This window comes from Limanda limanda, chromosome 6 (assembly GCF_963576545.1).
Source record: "Limanda limanda chromosome 6, fLimLim1.1, whole genome shotgun sequence".
NCBI classification, from domain to species: Eukaryota; Metazoa; Chordata; class Actinopteri; order Pleuronectiformes; family Pleuronectidae; genus Limanda; species Limanda limanda.
The window spans coordinates 23,394,350-23,420,446 of record NC_083641.1 but is presented as its reverse complement, the minus strand read 5'-3'; the positions used below and the strand labels follow the sequence as shown (position 1 = coordinate 23,420,446).

Below are 26,097 nucleotides of genomic sequence, written 5' to 3'. Positions count from 1 at the left end.
ACACACACACACACACACACACACAGAGAGACCTCCCTAATAGTTGCCCCCCCCTGCCAGTGTAGGGCAATCAATTTTACAAAATTACTGTGTGGGTGTCTCCTTTGTGTTTTTTCATTTTGGCAAAGACCTCCACTCTCAACCCCTCGGCTGTTTCACAGAGTGCAAGTTGCAACTCGAATCCCTCCCCTGTAAGTTCAAGGTGTTGAAACAGTGCCAGCTCTGCCATGCTCTGCCCCCCCGCCTGCTGCTCCTTCATTCCAATCAGCCCACCCCTCTGATACTCGGGGTAATAAATAAATAAATGAAAATACAAGGCAGATTAATTTGTATCTTTTTTTCAGATATGAGTTTCTTTTTTTTTAGCCTGCAGCCGGATTGGCAGATGTAGCACTTGCCAAGAGAGAGGTGCAAATGTGAAAATATATAAATATTAATAAGCGAGCAAGCAAAGGAGGGCAGAGTTTTGGGGGTCTGCTGGAACTCCGCGGGAGGCGAGATGTTTTTTTCCGTGGAAGTAGACTTGCGTGTTTCATGGGGATAGAAAGGCAATTACCTTACGTCTGTCGGCTGATCCGGGGTCTGCACGCCTACAGGCCCTCGGAGTTGGAGCCAGAGTTTATCCTCACACAGCACATGCACAGACCCACTCAACGATTCCCTCATATTGAATGGGCCTCACACGGACTAACAGAGGAAACTGGCATGTTGTAGTTCTGATATTAAAGCCTTCTCTTGCCGTATGATTTTCCGTGACTTGTTGCAGTTGAGCCTGTGGAGGAAACGCATGCTCATACTGTAATAGAGTAAAGGCTCCATTATGCTTCTCCGAGTCCGTGGCGCGTGGAGAGACGCACGGATCCCACGGATTCTTTTTGATTTATTCTTCTCGGACAACTTTACGTTCTGAAAACAATTCACCGCCAGAACAGTAGGTGGCGCAACGACCAGCCACCGTGAGCCGGACAACTCCGCTGGCTTAACACACATTAATCGTAGAATTGTAGTTGTGTTTGGGTTTATTGTGACATAGGGGATGAAACAGGAAGTTACTGGAAATGATGTTGTTCCGAAATGCTGTCGTTAGCGGACCAAGAGCTAAGGTTTTGATACCAATTACACCTTGACTTTATAATGACTTTTTGAATTTGAAGCAACAACGTTAGTTTTTCATCGTTTCTTCCTCCTCCCGTCTTCACATTTTATTTAGCAATTGAGTTGAGTCATCAGCAAAGCAGAGAATCCAATAATCCAATCTAATAATTGAGTGACAGGAACAGAGGAGGCTTTTACAACCAAGGCTCATTGGTTTATTGTAAACAAAATTGACAACCTCCCCGTCTCCATAGCAACTGGTGCAAATAATTCAGGTGTTTGCTAAAAAATGCCTTATATCTTAATGTAGGAGTAACTTGAGTCATGGTTATATCCAACTTGGGCTCCGCAGGTGCTCAGTTTGTCTCCATCTGTCCCTAGGCTCTCCGCCATGCCAACAGATAGCTAGAAAAATCAGAGGTGCACGAAAAGCTCTCCGAGGCGCTCGGAGAGGGCGTTCCACGGCGGAGAGGGCGGTCCTATCTGTCCGTATCCGTAAAAACGGAGAAGCATATATCGGCCTTAAGGCAGACCTTTACTGAGGGGATCAATATTTGAGCCGAGTGTGTGCTTTAACTGTCGGATGTGACCTTGGAGCCTGTGGCCTTGTAGTTAGGATTAGATAGTGGACTAAAGTGTATTTGGATTGAGCCCACCCCTCATTTACTTAGTGAATGTACCTATTCACCGCGTGTGTATCAGCGAGCCTTGAACCAACACACAGGGCATAATCCTCTGACCGGTGTCGGGTCATGTGTTTGTTTGCTTAAAGCTGTTTGTAACCCACTGTTTATCCTGCCCTCAACAATGTGTGTTGTATTTGCCGCAGTGTGTGTCGACTCTGTTTTTATCTGTATTTATTTAGATCCTTGTGCCGGGATGCATTCACTGCCACACATACCCGGTGTAGTATCAGATTAGATTAGACAGCGTGGCACTGGCACCGTAATGATGCACCTAACCACTGTTTCTTTTGTCACTGTTCTGTTTCAAAGGAAATTGATTCTGACAAAAAATCCCACGGGTGCTATCAGCAATGAATGGAAAGGAGCAATTAAATCCAATGTGATCTTGAAAACAACAGGCAGTGTACGGTCCAAACCGGGCTATGATTCTAAGCAGCAGGACTTCTGTTTGTAATGCAAATACGCGGAGCCCAGTGGTGGTGGCTGTTATGCCCATCATGGCCTGGGGGGGGTGGCTGCCTCACTAATTACCTTAGCTCTTTAGATTAGAGGGCAGCCCTGCATGAAAAGAGAGAGAACCTCTACCTCCTTGTTTTATTCCCTCCTATCACCCCTGTGTAAAGATTCCTTTTGAATTCACGTCACACAGGAATCCATCTCGGTGGCCCGGTTCATCCCCAGGATAATTGGGGTTGAAAGCTTCTTCTATTTCTTCTCCCTGCTTCCTTTCCTCTAAATAAATAAATAAATAAATAAGAAGACAATGGCTGCTCGGCTTGCTGAAGACAAGTGACTGAAGAGATGAGAGGAGCCTGGACCACGGGGACCAGTTATCCCTCTAATAATCCTGGCCCTCCCTGTCATTGGCCCCATGTGCCACGAGGAATTTACATAAGAACCTGTGGTGGTGCCCTTAGTTTAGCTTTACCTCAAGCATCTTCAAACATCCTCCAACCAGCTCGCTCCTTTCATCCATTAGAGGAACCACGTGCCTCTCGATGCAGCAGAGACGGACACGCAGCTGCAGCCGAACATCCTAAAGTGCTACGACAAGGATAAGATTTATTCTAGATCAAATGGAGAAAGCTCAGTATGAGAACACACAGCAGGCGAGAGTTTTTTTTTCCTTCCATCAGTTATTTTATATGTTCGCTCGATTTCTGGATACACCATTAATTAGGGCCCGAGCACTGACATCAAAGGTCAAGTGAGGCCCTATTGAAATTGTAAGGATTATTATTATTATTATTCAAGCACATGAATTGGCTTATTGAGGGCTTTACCATGCTCAAATTCTTACCAAAATTTGCAGAAAGTTAGAAAGTGGTGAAAATGTACGTATTCTGGAGGAATTTTCAATGGGCGTCGCAAAATGGCTCAACGGTGACCCCAGAGACCCCCGGAACGTGTTCACACTGACTGATCTTCACAAAAATCAATACACAGGTGAATCATGACAAGACAAACAAAAAAGTCTACAGTTGCAATTGGAAAAACGCCACAGGAAGAATGCTATTTTGCATTTAGTGGCCATTTTGGCCATATTCCACATTTTTATTTTGATGTACTTGTACTTAAGGATTAGATTTCCTCCAGTTACTTTAGTATGTTTTTCGTAGATGTTCATGTTAACATGTCCGTGCTCATGCGTGTGCTCGTGTGTGAGATCAGCTTTTCTGATTGTATAATAAGCTGATACTGTGTGTTCCACTGAGCACCTTGCAGGGGGGAGAGGTTATCTCCATGGTGCAGGGCTTTTACCTGAGGGTGATCACATGCAGGGCCACAGTTGTTCATCAGACCACCCACTGCTTTTGCACGTGTGTGTTAGAGCACATATCTGGTTGTGCGTAAGCGGGAGCATGTGTACATGCCAGTGTGGCACCATGTGGGCTCTCACATGTGAATGACACCAGGCTTCAGGGCATTCTGTCTCTGTTTGTTCTTCCACCTCCACAGGGACTTCCATTAGCTCCAATTAGTTTCTGTTTGTGCTTGCCTAGTCAGATGAAGCTGCACATCCCATTTGGAAAGCCACGATGAATCCGTCCACGCTGCGTTGTGCACACAATTTAAGAAATGTGAAAACATTTGAAAAATAGGGAATATTTAGACAGAAACAACATAACTGCACTCGTCCTGAACCCTTTCCTCCTTTCCCCCCCCCTCAGTGCTGCGAGATGACTTCAGACAGAACCCTACAGACGCGGTGGTGGCAGCAGGAGAGCCAGCGATCCTGGAGTGTGTTCCCCCCCGAGGCCACCCGGAACCCACCACCTACTGGAAGAAGGACAAAGTGCGAATTGATGACAAGGATGACAGGATCACAGTGAGTGGCGTCTGTTTTCATAACTGCTGAATAGGAAGGACTTTTTTCGGTTCGATGTCTACTATTAACTTTATTTTTCTAGTGTTTGGCCTCGTATAAAAAAGCTCTTGCTCCTGGAATTTGACAGTTTTTTCATGTGTTGGAAGCCTGGGAGGGTTCCTTCCTTTGTTGCTGCCCAGCTAATGGTCTGACAGGGAAGAAATTCTGCACATAGACGAGAAAAGGAGGAGAAAATTGGAAAAACCGCAGGGAATAAATCAAAATGCAGAAACTGAGTATTTAAGTGATTTTTTCTTTTTTTTGCCTTTAGATCCGAGGAGGGAAACTAATGATCTCCAACACGAGGAAGAGTGACGCCGGCATGTACATCTGTGTGGGCACCAACATGGTCGGAGAGAGGGACAGCGAGACGGCACAAGTCACCGTGTTTGGTGAGCCTCACTTTGTTTCTCCTCAGCGATCAAGACGAGCCACTTCCATGCTTATTACTACATTTTCCCTGTGACGGCATAATTCTCCACCCGCAACATGTCTCCAAAGTACATCAAGCTCAAAAGTGGTAATACTTTCAAGGCATGTGTTTTTACAGTGGAATTTTAATCCCTGACCACCGTTCTTTTCTGAAAAACCCATGTGCTGTACATCATATTTAATGTTCGGCCATTAAGCTGTCAAGAAGTTGAATGAAATTTACGGTGAGTTAAAAAAAATCCACAGCTCCTTAAGTGTCAAAGGAGCCAGTTATGGGTGTCGTCGTGCCGTTGCTATATTTCTTCCACCGGATAATGACCGCGGGGTAACAAAAATTACAAATGATCGCAGAATGTTAATGAACAGAACACCACTCATTAGAAATTTATTATTAGAGATTTATGAAACATTCTACTGGAAGAGACGGCTGCGCAGAGAATAATACGCCTACTGTGCGGTCACTGGAAATGAAACGATCGGCTTTCTTCCCGCAGAGCGACCGACCTTCATCCGGAGGCCCATCAACCAGGTGGTCCTGGAGGAGGAGACCGTGGAGTTCCGCTGCCAGGTACAAGGAGATCCCCAACCCAGTGTTCGCTGGAGGAAAGACGATATCGATGTTCCTCGTGGGCGGTAAGCATTCAAATAGGCTCGATTTCAGGAGAGAACATTTCTCAAAGACAGCGATACGATTATTTCCCTTCTTGAGCAGCCGGTGTGTGTATTCCTCTGTGCATGCCAGTGTGTTTGTGTGTGTGGGTGTGTAGTTCTGATGTGACAGGCTGCACTTAATGCAAAGGAGCTGCGGAGGCATTGATGTCAGTCTGAGTGACTGTTCCACACTAATGATAACTCACACTGCCAGCTCTCACCTGGCTTGGCTGCCACAGGGCAATAAATAGCCCCATTAGGCTGTACACCGCGCACATTACACATTCTGGATAAAATGACTCCACCCGTGGGTGCTCCAGGAAACTGACTCGCACAGTCATAGGAGAGATCGACGGTGTCTCGTGTCAGGAAAGAGCCCGACATGAAGACAAACAGATTTTGAGCTAGACAATTAAAAGTGAGTGACAGCGAAGGTGGGAGGGAGGTTGCAAGAAGTGTTGAGAAAAGCGACGGAGAGAATGACAGGAGATTGGAAGAGAGGGAGCAGAGATGCTGACACGGGCTTCAAGTGTCTGCGTGCAGGTGCAGCTGCTCAGGTGGAGCTCGGGCACAGGCACAGGAAGATAATCACTCCCCCACTTATGCATTTAACCCTTTGTCACTTGCATTCACTCACACTCGAGAGACGGCAGAGACAAGCAGTCAAAGTCTCAGAGCAACAGAAGCACGCCTCCACCATCGCCAGCTCGAGACTGTCTGACTTCCAGCAAACAGCCACTGATGATATGGTGAGACTGTTGTTGTTTGGGTGCACGATGCGTCAGCCTGTTGCTCCACCGTGACTCACCGGACTCACAGTCAACAGCGGTGTCATTTTCCGGAGTGGACTTCAAAGAGACCAGCGCTGTGTGTGTGCCCGGCCAGCAGGCCAGTCACACACACTCGCTTGGATCAGCTCATAAAGCATACACTCAGAGGACCTGACATCTCTCCAGGCAATAGAGCCGAGCGTGGGCGGGTTGTTTGTGTCTGATAAGGATTCGGATCGCCGGGCAGTGGGACGTGAGCGCCGTGCCAGAGCAAACACATAAAAGTATTTCACTCGTGTCTTTGATAGGGAGTTGGCTCTGGAAGTGACTTCATTTTGTAACACTAATTAACAGACTTATGTAGGATGAGTGTTATGTGCCTGTATCAGCCCCTCCTTTGAAGTTTGGCCTCATTCGGAAAATGGGTAAATAACCGAATACCTGAAAGAAGAAAGACTGCCAAAAATTAATAAACAATAAATATTGCAGTGTTTGTAATTACATTGGAATAACTTTTGTTTTCCTCTGCAATCATTAATTCTCCAGTTTCGCTTTGATGCACAAAGGCAAGCACGGAGACTGTGATATTCTAATTTTGACATTTTCCCGCCGCCTTTTTTTCGTGGCGTGCCAAAATGAGGACTTTTCATATTGTTAAGTGACGATCTGTTCCTGCTTCCTCGGCTTCTGATCCTCTCTTGGCAAACATCAAACATGGCTTTTGCTCTAACTGACAGAGGAGCTGTTTAAAATTCCACGCAAGACTAGTTTTCAGTATGATAACTGGCAAGCGCCCCGGAGAGGGAGCAATAAAAAACAGCTACTGTAGCTCAGCCATTGTGTCATTTACACTGTGGCCTTCTGTTGCTGTATCTGTAGCGGTCGTCTAAAGATCAAGAACTCCTATATACAGTGTGTGTGGGGGGGGAAGTCTTTGATTGTTCTTAAAGCGAAAAGGTTACACTGTCCTTATTATTATGATAAGCTATAGATCGAGAGATACTTAGAGAGGCCAAGTCTTCTTTAACATCAAATACTTTCAACTTGTCTTGGCTGGTCCCTTAACATGCATTGTGCACGCTTGTGCCTTTATGTGTGTGTGTGTGTGTGTGTGTGTGTGTGTGTGTGTGTGTGTGTGTGTGTGTGTGTGTGTGTGTGTTTGTGTCCTTGTGTGTCTGTGTGTTTGAGAGTGACACTTTTATACTAGGATGAAGGCAAATGGAGCCTCAGCTGAGTAAACAGGTCTTTAATATGCTCAGTGGCTCCAGTAGCCTCCCAGGCAAACACACACACACACACAACCACACACACACACACACACACACACACACACACACTGGCACACAGATATAATGTAGGCAGGATAGCACTGGCTCCAGTCTCTGTGGGATAGAACGGGAGATAGAGACAACACGACACTGGTTTCAATTAGGGGACAGAGACAACAGTGCTGCTCTTTTTGTGCCCCACTCTGTGTGTTCCAGCATGTTTGTAAAAAAACTCTAATCACCAAACAACCGTATCTATTCTAGGACACTCATCAACAGGCTTTGATACGGCAGCATCATAAAATAGGTTAATTCCATATCCAAATCCCCGTAGATATCCCAGTGAGACCAATAAAACCACCGTACAAGTATCTGCATTGAAACAATAAATTAAAATGCCAAAATGCAGGTGGATTATTCAGGATTGGGAATTTATAAATCATGAATTACTGACAATGAATCTATGAAGATATTTAGGTTAAGTTGTTTACATGAGTTTTTAAGCACTGTCCTTCAAATGAATGCCTCGGTACTTAACCTTAAATCTTATTTGTGGTTTATATATTTGTCGACAAATTTCACAGTAAAATTCATACAAACCCAGTTCGGACAGGATTAATATTCCATGGGGAGGAACTGGAGTAAAAGTCATTCCACCCAAAGCCAAAATGCAGGACTTTTTCTTTTCAAGAGACAAAGATATTTCTTTTTTCCTGTTACATGTAAGGAGAGGACCCAGGTGTTGGAGGCAATAGTTATATACACCTGTAATTAGTTATAGGAAGGCAGAAAGGCTGAGACAGAATAATTACCTGTAGCTGGAATTAGATCAGCCCATTTTTTGAGCTAGTAGGTTCTGGCTCTTTTAATGGCTTTTTCTTTTTTCTTTCTTTTTTATAATATTCATCATGTGGGCTCCCAAATAGAAACCGCATGTTGCCAACAGGTCCCAAAAAACCTTTTTCAATTTCTCCCATTGTCGCACAGAACTCGTGACAACGTGCTGAAAGAAACCAAATACCAGGTCTCTTATTAGAAAGGACCGAAATTGTAAGAGCACCAATAAGTGCGCCGAACAATGGTTGGAAATTGGGGCTTTTATTATCACCAGGGTAAGAGGAAGAAAATCAAATATATCCGGCTCTGGGCGGGATTAAAATCACTGACCAGCACATGCAAAATTAAAATCACCCGACCTCCTCTAGAGAAATAAGTCCAGCACGAAAGGGATTCACTCTTTTTTTTTTTACTTATGTGCGATTAGATTCAGAGAGTGGAGTTGTGTGTCGTCCCCAGGGAAAAGCTTTGGAGTGTGTCTCCGAGCAACTGAACAGCAGCAAATACTGTCAAGACTGAGAGACAGTTCCTACTGAATCTATGATGCTCTTCACTAATTCAGCAAAAATGTATAAACTCCATATGTGTTTCCTCAATTCTTACCATTTCTTTAATTAGTGAACGTTTCATCATTTGGATTAAAATCAGTATCAGAAAATAATATCCGCCTGTCGAGTGTCTCTGCCGAATCTTGGTGAAAACACACAGTAGCTGCTTCCAATTCTGCCGAGAGCTCTGACTCCAAATGGAAAAGATCCTGTGGTAGAGTCTGAATCCCAGAGAAAAGACTAAAGGCAGCAGTGTGTGTGTGTGTGTGTGTGTGTGTGTGTGTGTGTGTGTGTGTGTGTGTGTGTGTGTTATCTCCCACTGCCCACCAGCTCAGCATGTGGACCGGGTCTGTCCCGCCTTTGGTTTCCCTCTCCTGCCTCATTTGCACTGGACCCTTGTGCCCTCTCCTGAGTCTTATCAGAGGCCCTTTGGTCTTGCAGTCTATCTGTATTCTACCCCCCCTCTGTCCATGTTGACCTCCACAGCACAACCCCTGCTACATTCAGCAGAAAACCTTCCCTTTCTGACTCAATCCCTTTATGGTGTGCGTGTGCTTGTGCGTGCGTGTGTGTGTGTGTGTGTGTATTTGTGTGTGTGTGTGTGCCCGTGTGGGTCATTCTGTTTGAGAGAGCTGTTAAAGCCGGTGTGACAGGAGCCTTTTTGTTATGCTGACCGTCCGGTTTCAGTTCATTTCTCACCTCTGCAACTCAGCAGAATAAGAGACAGCAGACTCTGCTTCCTGTCTCCGATACTTCTCCTGATATATAAGTGGATACATCTGGTATTTATGAGGGCGTTTGTATACGGGTTGGGGGGTGGGGTGGAAGGGGGGTGTTGGTAAGAGAAACGGCAGCAGGGTGATTGGAACTGTAATTTATCCTTTAGGTTTATTGACAGTGATTGTGTCAATAGCAATAAAATACCTCATCGTGTGTTGTAAGGACTGTAGAGAAACAATGATTTAGCATTAATTAGGAAAATGTGGAGTCACTCATTCATTATGTGACGGTGCTTTTCATGGCTATTCAATCCTATTCTTGACTCGCTGCATCGGACATGGGAAAAATATCGGCAGGGTTCACAAGTGATTTGTCAACGTCGGTGTCTATCCACACATAAGAGTGAGTGGTTTCTGATAAATGTGGCAGCTGAAGACAAATGTCATTTGAATATCTCACTTCTTGATTTAGAGACTTTAACCCAAGAGTGCACGACATGGATTTGAACAATTGAGGGTAAAACTTCTCTATTATAGATTATATCTCAATTCTTTACATTAAGGTTAAGAAATATACCCTAGGAAGTTTTATTGTTATATATATATAAAACATATTTGTAGGTGAATACTCCAGTCTTAATACACAGTATGGTCTAGTCATAGTTCTCTGACTCAGCCTGATAAACACACAAGCTGATGTGAGATGTATCCGTAGCTCCTTCTTACATCCACATTGATAAATGGCCGAGCTTTAAATAAAAATAACCATAGGCCCAGTTTTCTGTCATTCATTAGTTTGCAACTGAGGGCGATTTTCAGGCATCGGTCAGTGAGCTGTACTTTCCTTTTTTCCTCTTTTCCCGACATATGTGTCGCACACAACCGTTCCATCTGCTCCAAACCACTTTGGCAAAGTAGAGACTGCACTGCTGCAACTGTTGCTGCGGTTATGGAACTCTTTTAAAGGCAAACTTAGGACATATCTGCGCTCCACAACCCCTTCACCTGGCCACAGGCTGGAAATCCCGCCAAACGGATCTTTGATTAATGTGGGATAAGGTGATGGACGTCACTCGGACGGTTGAGAAAGCTCTGACCCTGCTCAGCCATTAGAGGTGCCAAGACGGAGAGGAGCTCTGGCTCACGGCCTCGCGGAGGGAAGATGAGAAGCAATAGCTGTTAATTGATTCCCTCTTAAGGGTGACAGGGCTTGGCGAGGTGGACTCCAGCCCCTTTGATCAGGAAGAGGTAAAGTAGCAGTCAGACGGTGTAAGACTGGATCAGACTGTCAGAAATAAATGGAGCAGAGAGGGGACTTTGTGTCCGAGCAGTCGAGCCAGAGACCAGGCTGGATTCAGCCCTTCACTGTATCTGGAGTCTGACTCATGTGCTCTGTTTAATTCTGCCTGCCGCTGGCCCCGACTCACACGTACACAGAGGAGATAAGATCCTCACAGATTGAGTCATTTTGTGGATGAGTCTAACCATTCACAACCCGAGAGATAAGAGTCTCTTAATGTGAGTGAATTGCACAAGTCTGAAGGTTTAACAATGGTCGACTGTGTCCCTGACAGACAGTTCAAAGGCAGGACCTTCAAGATGATCTGCGGGAGTTTGGAAATCGAATTCTTTTAAAGTGCGTCCAATAAAGTTTTCATCTCCGTTGGCGTCTCTGCTCGCAGCAAACACATCGAGGCGACAACCCAGAAAAATGCTGTTTCTTCTTGGCACTTGCTTACATTCCCGTCACTCCTCATCTTCCTGCTTGGATGAATGACTCTGCACATGTGTGGATATGTGTCGGATGATTGTATACTTTGTTCTGTGTGCGTGTGTGTGACTGTGTGTGTGTGTGTGTGTCTTTTTCGTTTGAAAAGGAGGACGAATCCGGCCCGGGCGAACTTGGCTCTTCTATCCTTTCCACAGCCCTTCTACATGTGCAATTACATTCCTCCTCTAATAGAAAACAGAGCTCTGCCGCAATCCACTCGCAATAAAGAGCTACTGTTCCTTTGCTCTGTGTACTCGCGTGTGTGTGTGTGTGTGTGTGTGTGTGTGGCCACAACTACCTCTTATCCCTGAGTAGTTCCACTCATCTTGTCATCCAGGCTGATTCCATATAGGAAGCTGATTACAGATTGATTGGGCTCGTGTTTCCCTCTAATATGTCATGGACCGGCAGGAGGTTCTGTTTTGAGAGACTGATAGAGACAGGACCAGGAACAATACGCATGTTGTTCAGTGGGTGCAGACGCAGGTTCTCCACACTGCAGAGAGTTGGTGATGCAGTGGTTGGATGATGGCTGTTGGAAGCCGATCGAGCAGTAGAACTGTTTGTGTTTCAACCAGAATTGACAATATGTGTACTTTTCATGCCTGGTCATAAAGTAGGAGATCAAAATTGAGTTAAAGCATGGATAGGTCTTTGCATGACAGCTCCATGTCATTCATTCAAGAAGTATTTAATGGATTGCTACAGTTAAAATGAAAATATTTGTGGTCTTGAGAGGATGAACTCTGGTGACTGGATGATCCTCTGATTTCTACTTATGTGCCACTGTGAAGTAGTTATTCTGCTGTTTGCTGCATTACCACAAATTGTGGTACAGACCTTTATTGTAGCGAGAATGAATTTCCCTAAACTAGCTAAACGTCAGGCCACAAATCTTAGTTTTTACTTTTGGTTTTCATTCTCTTAAACTCTTGGCTCTATGTAAAACTAAGGATATTCTTATCAGCCTTGCTTGCACTTGCTCATCAGCTAATGTTAACATGCTGACATGCTCAACCTACACGGTAAACATGTCTGACCTAACACAACCTTAAGATCAGCACGATAGCATTGAGTTCAATGCTGTACAGCCCCAGAGAGCTGCTAGCATGGCTTGTTTTTACAATATTTTGTTTGCAGCTTCTGTATCTGCAGCTGTCGATTTGAAAGAATTCAAACCTACGTCAGGTCTGAAGCAGCCAGAGTCTTAAAGGAATCATTGCCTTCCTTCTTGGATCAGTTGGTAAGAGAAGGTTGATTGAGAGCACTGGGAACTGTATACCTGTTCACTTGTTCTCATAATAGTTTGTCAGGGAGTCATAATGTTTTCCCTAAGCCCTGACTTGTTGCTGTCACTCTGTTGCTCCTCACTCTCTCTACTTGCAAGTCAGGACGTCATGTTGTCTACCCATCTTATAGCTGGAAGGCACAGAATGTGGAGAGGCTCTTTCTATTAGCTTGTTTGTTTTTCATCTGAGAGCAGACTTGTCCCGAAAGGTGTTGCCTCATTCCTTTGGATGCCACTCACTCAGAATCAACAGTAAATGCTTTATTCGTGTTCCCTACCATTACCTGAACTGTACATCCCCTCTTTCTAGAACAAAGCATTCAGTCATGACTCAGTCAAATAATCATTATGGCTCTTTAAGTACCTGTGTGGAGAGGTGGAACTGGCAGTCAGAGTTGAGGAATGTGCCTCAATAAAGCTGCCTTTGAATGGTTGCTGAGGAAATGTCATAACAGGAGAGGGAAAAAATAAGACATGGATAGACAGGACAGATTAGTTTTGCAGCTGCCAGTGGCAAGCAGCCATCAATACACCTGATGGCCGACCAGAGGGGTCTCTCTCCGCTCGGGGGGGAAATGGACCGGAGCGAGCTGTTACTCTAAAGTCGCTTCAGAAAGTATTGCTTTTGTAGTTTATTGCTACATCTAACTATCCAATGTATTACCCAGAGTAAACCTTTTTTTTATGTTATGTTCAAAAACCAACTGTAATAAATGGCTTTATCTTTTCATTAATCCCTATCTTACCCCTATATATCTGAGTAACCGAGCCTGGTGCAGTTTCTTTCTTTTCCTTTAGAGCACCGTTGTCATCCAGAAGCTATTAGAAAGCTCATAAAAGAGTCATGCTGGAGCGTAGGGTGGAATATTTCTTCATTATGATCAACATGGATTGTGCAGTTTGTTCTCGAGCCGCTGTGTGACGGCACTTTCAATCTCTGAGCGGTTACCTCTGCGTTGGGCACATATCACTGCTCTTTTATGTGTTTTTAACAGTTGTTATACTACAAGTTTGGGGTTTTGAGGCTCAGAGGCCTACACTATAATAAAAAATGGAAAAAAAAAGATATTTAAAAACCTTGTTTGAATTGTGACTTGTGGGATTATAAGTGGTAGTATGAAAAAAAAAGACACTGTGGCAGACTGCCGTGCTTACTCTGCAGAAAAGAGGAAAAGCAACACATGCACTAATCTTTCTATATATTCTATAATCAAATAGAAATTTTGCAGGATGGCTTTAAAGGGTCGTCGTGGTGTCAGGCTCAGACGGAGTGGCCCTTTATCTCTTCATCTCAACGCTGCTCTCAGTGTCTGTGAGTGTCAGACTGTGGACAGCAGAAAGCTGTCAGGCTGACAGACCACCATCACACAGCCCCCCACCACCACCCCCGCCACCACCACACTACTTACTCACTGCCAGGCCGGCCCCCCCTTCAATTACAGAACAAACAAGACCACAGCTACAAACCCAGACCAGCATCATCCCTCCCACCCCCCTGTCAACTGCCATACAATTTATATAGGTCCAGGGGTCCAACCACGTGTAAACACACAGAAACACAAACACAAGAATACTGGAGTCGAATGGAAATCAGGACCATTTTTGCCTCAGTGTAGTTCTATTGATTCCCTCCCTCAAAATAATAACCAGGTGTTGCTGCGTATAGATTCATTGCCAACGTACATTCAGGAAAACAGCACAGTTATATACCTCACAAACACAAACACAAACTCACACAAACACACACACAAACCTCTGAATATGGCTTGAAAATACACACACGCAAACACAAACCTCTGAATATGCCTTGAAAATATAGACACACACACACAGAGTGAACCATTTCATGAATATTGAACAAGTCTAGTGCGTTCCATCCGAATGCACAGCTCCGTGTCCTGTGTGTCATTGTTGAATAATTGATCCTCCTCCCTGCAGTCTCCATTTGTCATCATGAACAGTTGTACTTGTGTGCACCTCTCCAAGGAGAGACACACTTTTCACGGCCACTGCCAGACAGTCCAGCCGTCGTGGTCGAAGTCTAGAATAACATCTTATTCGTCTCTGGGTTAATGTTTTATGTGAATTTGTAGGTTTTTTTTGTGTGCAATGCTGAAAGGGCAACTTGAATTTCATGCTGCAACATTTTTTTTGTCGACAGGTATGAGATCAAGCACGACAAGGAGGACTATGTGCTGAGAGTGAAGAAGGCTTCCGTCAACGACGAGGGAATGTTCACCTGCCTGGCGGACAACCGCGTGGGAAAGCTGGAGGCCTCGGCCACTCTCACAGTCAGAGGTATTGTGTTCTGTTATTTTTTCACATTAGCCAGCACCGGCAGCACTTAGAGAAGCCGTGGTCCGCAGTGGATACCAATACGAGAGTCGGATTGACAGTTTGCTCCGTAGGGTCCACCCCTACACAAATGGAACTCCAGAACGCTGACTCCCACAGCCGAGAGAGATGTAGACAGTCTATGAATCTGTTTAATTATTTACGTTTCCAAGTGCGCTGTCGACACACTCCGCGACCCTCCCCCCCCCTTTCGAGGTGGTCTGCTGGCCACGCCACCCCTTCATGCTGCAACCACCAAGTCAGCAAAGCCATTTCACAGATTACTGGTGCACACCGCCAGCCTCACACCTGGGGTTTGCAAGGTTAATAAAAACATTCTAACCATAATTTCCCCTCTTTTCACCACTCTTCTTCCCATTAAATCCAAGTGTTTAAGGTCCCAGTGGAACGCTTTAGAGCGACACAGGGGGCCACAGGGAGGTAAAACAAAGTCTGGGTTCATTTTTTCTTTTTTACCCTTTTTTGAGGCATCTTTGTGTTATATTTGACAGCGAAGACGTTTACAGTAACACAGAGAATAAACCACCTACATCAGCTCTTCTGAATACAGTATCGGGGTTTCAGAAGCCCTGAATACAACCCACATGTTGTCCTTAAGCTTTTTATCTTCCTTGCCTCCTCTTCCTCTCTTTTTTTCTGCCCTGTACATCAGCACCAGTTACAAACACATCTTCGCCTTGCAATTGCAAATACACTCCGCTCGTAGAATTTTAGATTTCATGAATGCAAGCAGAGAAGATCCAGTAGCAAAATTGTCTCTAAAAAGCAAAGCGACTGCTCCATAGGGATTTCTATGCAATTGAACATTGTTGACCTGTAGTGGGCGCTCATTCCACAACCCCCTTAATCACTGAGGGTCGTGAGAAACAGAAGCTTTGACCTAAACAACAACAGAAAACTGTCCAGTGGACAAAAGCTACTGAATCCTCTCTGTCATGTTTCCCTTTGCCAGAAATGTGTTGACCCCAACACAACATGTCATTCGTTCTGACTTTGATTTCTTTTTTTTTTGTGTCTTATTTTGCTTTGTTTGTTCTATTCCTCTTCTGTCGTTCTGTGTGTGTATATCTGTGTGTGTGTGTCCCTGTTTGTTTGTGTGTGTGTTTGTGTCCTATTTTCTTTCTTTTGTGTATCCACTCCTCCATTGTTGTGTCTCCAGCTCGCCCTGTCGGTAAGTACCCATCCTTCTGATTTGATCCCATCCCGCATGCCCTCATACACGTTACTGCACCCCCGACTGCTTGACAATCAATCACCATTGCTTAACATCACTGTGTTCGATTAGAGCTGGTGTTACATTACATTGTCTAGCCCTAAAAGTACTGTATGCAAATTGTGTTCCTTGTGTTTAAAGTCTAGTTCTATGTGGTAGTTCTACCTAGTATACTAACACACAAAAACACGACTTTAATATGAAGCACATATTAAAATGAGATGTTATAACAACAGGTAAGCATTAGTTAGTATGTCCTTCAGTGTGTGAATCCCACAATATAAACGGCAGCCACAAAATAATCGACTTTGCCAAGTGCATTCAGGTTTTTTTGTAGTTTCTTTTTTATATTTGAAGCTGCGATGGTGATATTTTGTGTGTTTATCTGTGTTGATCTGTGTTTATCTATGTGTGTTTGTGTGTTTTGGAGGCACCTACTCTGCTGAAAACAGAAGTGGTTTTGAGTGGGCTGCTGTCATGAAACTTTGCAGGTGTGCAATTGAGATCAAAATGAAGGACGTGTTCAGAGACGTGTGGTCCTATCACAGGACTGACTCCTGAGTTCTCACCACTGAGGGGTGTTGGTGGTGTTGACGGGTGTCGCAGCTGTTGTGCTGTCTCAAGATGCTCTAGTTACAACTTTCCACTTGATCTCAACCGGCAGCTGACGTTACTTCTGCAGGTTTCAGTCACAACTTTCTACAGCGCAGATTTATCAAATCTAATAACTCAAAGGTTCAGTTACTAGAGCAGCTCTGAACTGAAGGCTCTTTAGATTCTAGACCACGTCCTTCAGGATGAGTGAGTGGGCTGGCAGCGCGATAGTCTTCGACATTGTCATCTCATATGGTCCAGAACGTGTTTAACTCGCAAGTCTTGAGGCCATCTGTGGATTGTTGGAACACAAAGCAGAGATCTGTTTGTTTTGGACGAGCTTCTATCCTTCTGAGCCCTGCAACACTGAGCAGAGAATCTCATTTGATTTCCCCATAGATGGAAGAAAAGGTCAAGGCAGAACCGAATCTGATACACTTAAGAAATAAAAATTGTCTGAAGAAGTGAATGGAAATAGGAGTGTGTACAGAAAGGTGGGTTTTTCCGAGTGCAGAAATCTGGAGACAAAAGAAATAGAGGAACATGCCGCATACGCCAGGACAAAGGAGGACGAGGAAAAAAGACTGACAGAAGTGTCAGTCAAGACAGACTTGGCTGCCAGAGAAACCCAGACACTGCCTTACTGGCAGGACTTTGGTTGCCAAAACAGCAGTGGCTGTTATACGATTGTCAAACTTTCAGCTTGGAAGAAGATGGAGGAAATTACACAGTTACCCTGCCTGTGGGAAGAGACAGTAATTGCTCTCGACTCCTGAATAAAATATGATTGAACGTGGGATTTTTTAAAGGAGGAGGTAGAATTGCCTCTTGAGTGGGTGCACTGAATAGATGTCTTTCTCGCTGACCATTTGTTCTCTTCACCCTGACTGCTGTTTTATGCCGAGATCTCGCCCGAACCAGGCGGATGTGACTTGTCATGAATTAAATATGGGTGCCTGATCATGTGTTTCCTGAGGAGGGGACAGGAAGAGGCCGCTCACATGTCATTAAGTCCCTGTGAATCAAAACAGGGCCAGTGTGAGTTAGCCCTGAGCCAAGCTGTGAAACTGTCACAGACTGACTTCCTCTTGATTTGTCGGCGTTTTTGATCTATGCTTCTCTGTGGGCCTTCGCCTCTTGAAGCATTCCCCGTCAGGATTTAATTATTTTTTAAAGTTAATTCAAAAAAGGTAGAAAGGGAGATTGAAAGTAGCGCCGCAGGTCTAGAACCAGCTCAAGAAGAAACTCAGGCCACCAGGAAAAACTAAGCAAAAAACGTAAGGTTAACAGAGTCCAGCACCATATGAAACATCTTCATTTAATTCATATCTCAGTCAGGAAATACCCTCCATAACTAGCATGAATGATAATATTTATTCCCAGTAGATTTTGGGAGATCTAACTGAAGAACACTTAAGACTTTGTTTTTGACACCCAGCTGTAGACAATCATCCCTACAAGCAAAACCCAATTATAAACCTCAAAAACATCCACATACGCAATTCTGCTTGACAGCGCTGAGTGTCGTAAATTCAGAGGTAAGGAAGGGAGGAAATACTAATGAGGAGAGCGTGAGAAAGGATGGTCCTGACCCGCACGGTGACAGGACCCACTCTGTGAGGTGTTAGAACTTATTTCTAGTCAGGAGTCATGAGTGTGTATATGTGGGATAGAACAGAAGAGAGGGGAGGGAACTGAGTCCCTGCCAGAGCGTGATTTAGGAGCTCTGTATCAGGCCCAGCATTGTGAGAGCCACAAGATATCCAAGCTGCACAAGGCCAAACGGAAAGGCAGTAAATCTGTAGCCATCTGTACCATTCCCAACTGTGTGTATCTTTGACAAATACACATCCCCCAAAAAGGAATTACACGGAGAAACCAGCCAAATGGGAAGAGCTCGGCCTTACTGGAACCAGCTGGCTTGTCAGTGAAAGGACTTACAAAGAAATCTAAAGAAACAAAGAGTGCAAGATGTCGCTTTGCAACAATTCAGATTTCTCACAATTTTACAACAATCTGTAGAATTTACTTTATGTCTGTCTGTAGAAAAATGTCTTTAACGACCTATCGTCTGCACAGGTTACGGCAGGAACCTTTTAATTTGTTGACTCTCATTATCTCGGCAGGAACCATGTTTCCTCCTTTATGTGATTGATGTCTTATCTTGGCAAACACTTGTCAACAGAGAACCCCCCCTCAGTGACAAGTAGAATAAACAAGTAGAGGTCTTGGGTCAGGCAGTAAATTACCTCAGGTCAAAGTTCAGACATGTTCAGAGTTCTAATTTTATAGCTGCAGTAATTGTGATAATAACCTATAGTTGCACGTCTGATGAGCATTTGGCTGTATACAGTAGCTGTTATTGAGAATATGAAGAATGTTGAATTTTATTTCTCTTCTGTGCTGGATTCTTCATCATCTTTACACAACAACACTAAATCTCTGGGCTTCAGTGCTTTTCTGAAAGTAGCTTTACTCTCAGGCTGGTCAGGGAGGGAAGAGAGAGGACGCTGCACACCAAACGAGCTGCTATCTTATCTCCAAGCTCTTCACTCTCTATTAGTGAGCTGCGTCTGTCGATCAGAAGTGTCTCACTCCGTCTGTGACTGAGAGTGTGCGACAACTGCTCTGGCTCCTGATGGAGTCGTAAACATTGACCGAGAAAGCTTCACACTCTGTTTTTGAATAGTTATATATCGTTTGAAACCTCTTCTCTCTTCGATGGAGAGTTTCTGTCTCACACTTTGATCAGCCACCTCAGATCTTGACTTTTATATGAGATCTTGCATATGAACAGTCACGATTAGCTCTGTATGTCTTTACCTGTTTGTGGATGTGTCCGGGCCATGGCTGTGCCTTTGTCTTGTCTCAGATCTAAAGGCCATAGTGACCAAGGAGCCTCCACATGTGAATGCCTATGTGGCTGTCATTCATTCAGCCACTGTCTCACCTGGATGAATGGCCATCCTGGTTACCATGGAAACAATAGTGATTGGTGTCTTCCTCCCCCCCCCACGTCTGTCCAGAGCCATTAGAGAGCAAACAGACAGATACAAAGCTGCATGGAAGCTCTGTACAGCACTCCCAGTTTGATTTGACCATATGGTATATTGCTTGTTTTGGTGCCTGTAATCCCCCCAAGCCCTGATAATCTCCAGCCCTGATGTTTGACCTCCTTGTGCATCGCTGCTCTTCTAACACTGCTGCTTGTGCCCTTTGACTCCAGCTGCACCCCAGTTTGTCATCCGGCCAAGGGACCAAATCGTGGCTCAGGGCCGAACCGCCAGCTTCCCGTGTGAAACCAAAGGAAACCCACAGCCGGCTGTCTTCTGGCAGAAGGAGGGAAGTCAGGTAAGAGGAAACAAACAGTGTGTGTAAAGAAAATGACAAAAATGTGGAAAGATCATTTCTCAGGGTCGGCAGCTTTTATTATTCACTGGCCATCAAGTCTTAGTGCTCAGTCCTTATGATTCTCCTGCCAAGAACACACCTACACTCACACACATACAGTATAGGCAGCACTTCAAACTTCACTATCTCTCATCAGTATCTGTGCTACACATGCACCTTTGTTCTCAGGAGCAGTCAAACGACGAAGTGCTAATGGGTTTCCCGTGACCCTGCACTGATAAGAACGATCCTATCCCTCAGCCAGGCAGATAACCCATTCAAATACCTGGGTGTCCTCGCACCACTCGACAACAGCGCCAATTAGGAGCCTGTTGAGGCTTGTAGATGAGCCAGAGATATGACTCAGCTCTGGCTGAGGTTCAAACACACATAAACACACACACACAGAGGCCAACAATTACAGCAAAGTAGGAAAGAGGAGTGAGACACACACGGTTCCATGTTCTCACAGACGTTTAGTGGGATACCTTACCCGCTCTATGCCTCACCAGTGGGTGACCTGAACGTGTGACTCACTGCTGAGTAATGTTGTGAACGGATTTGTATCCAGCTCACATTGTCATTAAAGAGGAGGTTTTTGAAATGAACGCAGCACAAACACTTTGGTACAAGCAGTTGCACGTTCGTCTCCCCACTTGTGTCCGTGTCAGCTGAGGTCTTCTCTGGCTCCGTCACACAGACAAATATATAATGTACAAAGGCATTTGTGGAGAGAACAAATTAAAGCTAATTAAGTAAAGTAATTAAATGACAGAACAGCCTTTTTCTCACTCTTGAGGATAATGGCCTGTATATCTCATGCGCTGGAGATGCGTAGTGCGTAATTAAAAAAAACATCAACATAATTTGTTGCATTAGAGCGATTAGTGGGGAAATTGAATACGGCTAATGTATTTTCTGGGTTACATTTGGGAGTGATTATGAGGAAAAGGGGAATACTGAAAGAAAGAGCTTGAATAAGGTGACAAAATAAAAGATAATCAAAAGTAGAGGTGATGTTTTTCAGTGTCATCGATTCCTCTGATCCTCAATATTTATCCTCAAATACATAAGATTCATTATCACTTCTTCTTTGAGCAATGTTGATGAAAGCAGTTGAACGTGCTTTACATAATGCATGACAACAACACAAAAAAGAAAGAGAAGCATGATAAAAGACTAAAATGGAAAATAGGTGAATATAAACCTTATTTAGAATATGGAAAAAGTTAGTTATTTAGCTAGGTTTATGTGTCCTCAAGATAAACTTTACAATATTCAGCATTAGTTCAACGTGTGTGGGGTGAGTGTGAGTTAACCGCTGTGGACTGGAAGCAAAACTGAAAGAAGTCATGACGAGGAAAAAAGAAGCTTTCATAACACAGTGGAGCCTCTGGCTTGGCCCGAGAATAATTATGAAACCAAATCATCAAACTGTGGACAGGTTGTGGAGTTTGTGAGCTCGGTTAACCAAGCGAGAGATTCAGTTGCTCAGATTATAGCTCTAGGAGTCTGATGTGTGTGTATGTGTGTGTGAGTGTGCGGGCGAAGAGAGTGTGATTGTTTTGTCTTTTTTCCAGGTTGTACTGGCTCCATGTTCTCACTAATTGGCTGTTTGTTCGTCTTCCTGCAGAATTTGCTCTTTCCAAACCAACCCCAGCAGCCCAGCAGTCGCTTCTCGGTGTCGCCCAGCGGAGACCTCACCATCGCGTCTGTGCAGCGGACAGATGCTGGTTACTATATCTGCCAGGCCCTGACCGTTGCAGGCAGCATCCTCGCCAAGGCTCAACTGGAGGTCACAGATGGTGAGGGGGGGGAAAAAACGATGTATAACTTCTCCAGCGCCAGCACACTACAGCACATTAGGACATGATTTAACACCACTGCACCGTGGTGACGCTGGTGCATGATGTGGATATAAACACAGATGTTTATCCTCTTTCAGCGTTTGATTCTCTTCCACATGCATTTCATCATTTATCCTTCAACAAATAGATTTTTTTAACTGACGTATGGTTTTACTTTGAAGGTTGTCAGTGGGAACAAAGAAGTACAAATATGTTTTTCTGTATATAACATGTAAAATATTCAATTCAGCTGTGGTTAAAGAAACTCAAGTGTGCCCATGACTTTTAGTCGCTGGGTTTTTGCTCTAAGGTATTTATTTCGTGTTTTTTTTTACCTGACACAATTTAATTAAAAATGTCTTACATTTCCTTTCATAAAGGAAATAAAGCATTGCCCTTGAGTTCCCTTCAGGTTGAATGATGAGAGCTTGGATGAGTGGGCGAGAAGCAAGTATGTGTGTGAGGGAATCAGCCACAGAAAGAGACACGGGGAAAGAGGAGGCGAGCGATTGTGTTGTTGACTGACAACGGTTTTCTGTGGAATGAATAATGTTGTCCAGCGAGCTGTGGGAGTTGTGTGAGGGCGAGATCGACGGCCATATGTCTGCTGAAGCACTCGCTCGCAGAAAGATTAAAAGCACCACAGGAGCACAACGAAATTGGTGTGTCGTTCAAATTCAACATCCCCATTTTCCACACGTTCGGTAACCACGCAACCGGCGGCTAACCCCTTCTATTTGTATTTACTGTGGGTTTTTGGATTCAAAATGTTTTTCTTCACGAGTGCAGAGTAACAAAAAGCCGTGTTAGCAAAGACAGGTGCTCGGCCGGTCGGAGAGGAAAGCAGGGAGAGGAGGAAAGAGTACGCCAGGGCCAGGGTGAGGTCACGGCCACACCTGCTGCAGTCTTTATGTGATTTACTACCCCGAGCCCTGACAACAGTCTGTGGAGTTCAAGGAGATCTGTAATGAGAAATTCCAGATCCAGGGAGCGACGGCTTCAGTCGAGCCTCGCCTCCTCCCTCTGTCACTCCTGCACGCCCCCCCCCTCCCACCCCTACGCACATGCATCAGACGCATAGAGCGACGCATCCGGCCCAAGCACTGGCATCAGTCAAAATTAGCTTCCTGTCTTCCCTTGATAAGGAAAACCAACCAACATCATCACTTATGCACCTCATGACGTAAACTGTGGAGTCATGAAACAAAAGTCTTCATATTCAAATTATTGTATTTGCCCCTAATATACTGATAAGTTGAAAATAAGTGAAATATCATTATTGAAAGTGTCTGGTTTCTTCCTGCTCAGCTTTTCTCTTTCTGCCGCTGCTGACCCAAAGCAAGGGGCGATCGCACCACAGCGTTAATGCATCATTCGAAATCACTTCCTTCTGTCAGATGTGGCTGCGAGAGAGAGGAAATCGGGGTGGAGCTGAGGGTGTAGTAATGTGTTGAAAAGGTTACGAAGGTAGACTCGGTAATTAGCCCCCGCAGGTCTGACATCATTAATCCATACCTTCTAATTAATGTGGCTTCTGGGATGCCGGGGGGACTCCACATTATTCAACTCTAAATATATAAACTGCCGGTGTGCCCCGGTGCCAAATCTCTGCGTGATCACCTCTGACATCGCCACTATTTCACCGACGGACCCCAGCGGCTTTTTGTAACAAATGAAATTTCTCATGAAATGGAATTCATCAAGGCATTAGCATTCACCCGACTAGAACTGAGGGAGAGCGAAATATAGAAGGTTCCTGCTCTCTGATTATTTGATGTAAAGATTGAGCTGGTGCTTATATGAATATCACAAGAGTTGTTTTAGTAACACGTAGTTGAAATTGACCTTTTATTGTGTCCCACGCTGCACATAATGAAGTCTTTATCTGAACCACACTGAGTCAATGGGCAAGCGTCTCACCGCCAAACTGCACCACAGAGTCTAGAGATGTGTGTAAAAATAAAAAAGGCAGTAACTGGAAACTGCTTAGCATCCCTCGGCCACATCAAGGGAAAGAGAAAACGCTGCTCAGCTTTTCTTTCCCTGCTTCCTGGAAATACAGGATATGGTCATTGTTCTGTGGTGCAATTACAAGACCTGCAGAGAAAATAGTCCACTTTACGACAGATAACCACATCCAGCCCCGGTGCGTTTTATGAGCAGTGCTGTCACTCAGTTTCTTCTGTAGTCAGACGCCTTTATGTTCACACGTCATTCAACTTCCAAGAGACACAAGCGCGTGCTCACATTTTTTTGTCTTTGTTTCTTCCGCAGTGCTCACAGACAGACCGCCGCCCATTATTCGCCAAGGCCCGTCCAATCAGACGCTGGCGGTGGACAATGTGGCCCTTCTGAAGTGCCAGGCGTCGGGAGACCCCATCCCCTCCATCAGCTGGCTGAAGGACGGGGTCAGTCTGCTGGGGAAGGACCCGCGCATGTCTCTGCAGGAGCTGGGCAGCCTGCAGATCAAAAACATTAAGGTAGAGGACTCCATCGTTCTCCTGCTTCTTGTTTTCTCTTCGATGCAGACGTTAACTACCACTCTGTTTTCCCTTAGCGGTCAATAGCGTGTATGTATCTTAATTTAAGATGTTTGTGTGATCTTCCAACACTAATGTATGCAACGTTTATAGGTTTAAGTGCAGCTTTGATGAAAAAGAGGTATCACAATACCTCAAAGATGAATTGGCAGCATTGATTTTCTTCTTAATTGTTTGACAGAGTCACTTAAAGGCAGGACAGCTACAGAAGGGCTCAGCTGGGCAGGGTGGGACAGACTCCAGCTGTAGCATAGAAACATAAATGCACTTAGAGATATACACAGACGTGTGTATACGCGTACACACTTGGACCAGATTCGATTTAGAAGGCTCACATCTTCTTTTCCGCACTCTGAGGCCTCGGTGGAATATCTATTACGCTTGATAAAGCTGCCGACCACTGACATGTTATTTAATAAATGGAAGCAAGGCACAGGGACAAAAAGCCAACCAACAACCAAAGTTACCCTAAGAGGGATGGAGAGTCAGGCCAGCTGTCATCGGTCCAGGGGGTTCCAGCAGCCCACCCTAAATTAATTAGCCTGGCTTTGTTGTGGTCGGCAGGACAGCGGAGAAACAAGGAGGGGGGGGGAGTGGAAAAGTGATGGAAGGGTGGTGAGTGGAAAATGGAATTCATTAGGAAATTAGTGTCAGCACTTTGAGGCACTCACATATGACACACAATTTGGCCGGCACAAGGCGAGCCCGTGAAGTCGCCCCATCACTTTAAGCGTTTCTGCGGAAGATCACATAGATGCAGTCATTGATCCTGCTCTCAGAGTGTGTGAAGGGAAATTGTCCTTTCACTGCAAAGTGTCATTAGATGAATCATTAAGTTTTTGTGTGTGTGTGTGTGTGTGTGTGTTTGTATATGTTGGTTTTATTCATATATTTATGTGTATTCTGTGCATCAGCTCTCCGACTCTGGGATTTACACGTGTGTGGCCACCAGCTCCAGCGGTGAAACATCATGGAGTGCTTTCCTGGAAGTCAAAGGTACAAGACGGCTTCATGATTCCATGTATTTAAATACAGAACAAATAGATATATTTTATTCGAGAAAGTGGGTTATTTATCTGTCTCCTCCTCTCCATTCATTCAGAATCTGTTGGAGCGATTGTCATGAAGACCCATGATGAGAATGAGCTTCCAGGTCCACCATCTAAACCTCAGGTCACCGACGTCACCAAGAACAGTGTGTCCTTGTCCTGGCAGCCTGGGCTGGCTGGGGCTTCACCCGTCTCCTCCTATGTCATTGAAGCATTCAGGTTTGCTCTCTTTAATTAGTAAATGCACTACAAGGTTCCACCTTTATGCCTTTGGAAAATATTATGGAATAACCCTGGTCTTCTTCTGTTTGATTGCAGTCAGTCAGTGAGCAACAGCTGGCAAACGGTGGCAGATCACATCAAAACCACCCAGTTCACTGTCAAAGGTCTCCGTCCCAACACCATCTACCTGTTCATGGTTCGAGCCGTCAACAGCCAGGGCCTCAGTGACCCCAGCCCCATGTCGGATCCGGTCAGAACACAAGGTAGCTTACATTGACATGAATATGGAAAGTACTAGTGATGAACTCTGGTGATTGTCGTGTTTATGGAACACGTGTAGAGTTGTTTCAGGACCTGTAATAATCCCTTTGACTGTTGGTATGTGCTTCTCTTCTTCTTGAGTGTAATTTGTGTTTCCCCTGATGGGGTAAGGTCATTGTGCACCTCTTCAAAG

The 26,097-nt window shown here is 44.7% G+C and overlaps 1 protein-coding gene across 1 annotated transcript in view; it reads left to right on the top strand.

Annotated features, from left to right (window-relative positions):
* The window catches only part of robo2 (roundabout, axon guidance receptor, homolog 2 (Drosophila)), a 162,136-nt gene that overhangs the window by 99,720 nt on the left and 36,319 nt on the right, over window positions 1-26,097 (top strand). Inside the window, exons 3-13 of the mRNA XM_061073494.1 lie at window positions 3,953-4,110; window positions 4,421-4,541; window positions 5,076-5,214; window positions 14,595-14,731; window positions 15,948-15,959; window positions 19,822-19,946; window positions 21,619-21,790; window positions 24,107-24,312; window positions 25,287-25,368; window positions 25,475-25,640; window positions 25,740-25,906. Coding sequence (XP_060929477.1) covers window positions 3,953-4,110; window positions 4,421-4,541; window positions 5,076-5,214; window positions 14,595-14,731; window positions 15,948-15,959; window positions 19,822-19,946; window positions 21,619-21,790; window positions 24,107-24,312; window positions 25,287-25,368; window positions 25,475-25,640; window positions 25,740-25,906 — 1,485 coding nt within the window. The remainder of the gene's footprint in view (window positions 1-3,952; window positions 4,111-4,420; window positions 4,542-5,075; window positions 5,215-14,594; window positions 14,732-15,947; window positions 15,960-19,821; window positions 19,947-21,618; window positions 21,791-24,106; window positions 24,313-25,286; window positions 25,369-25,474; window positions 25,641-25,739; window positions 25,907-26,097) is intronic.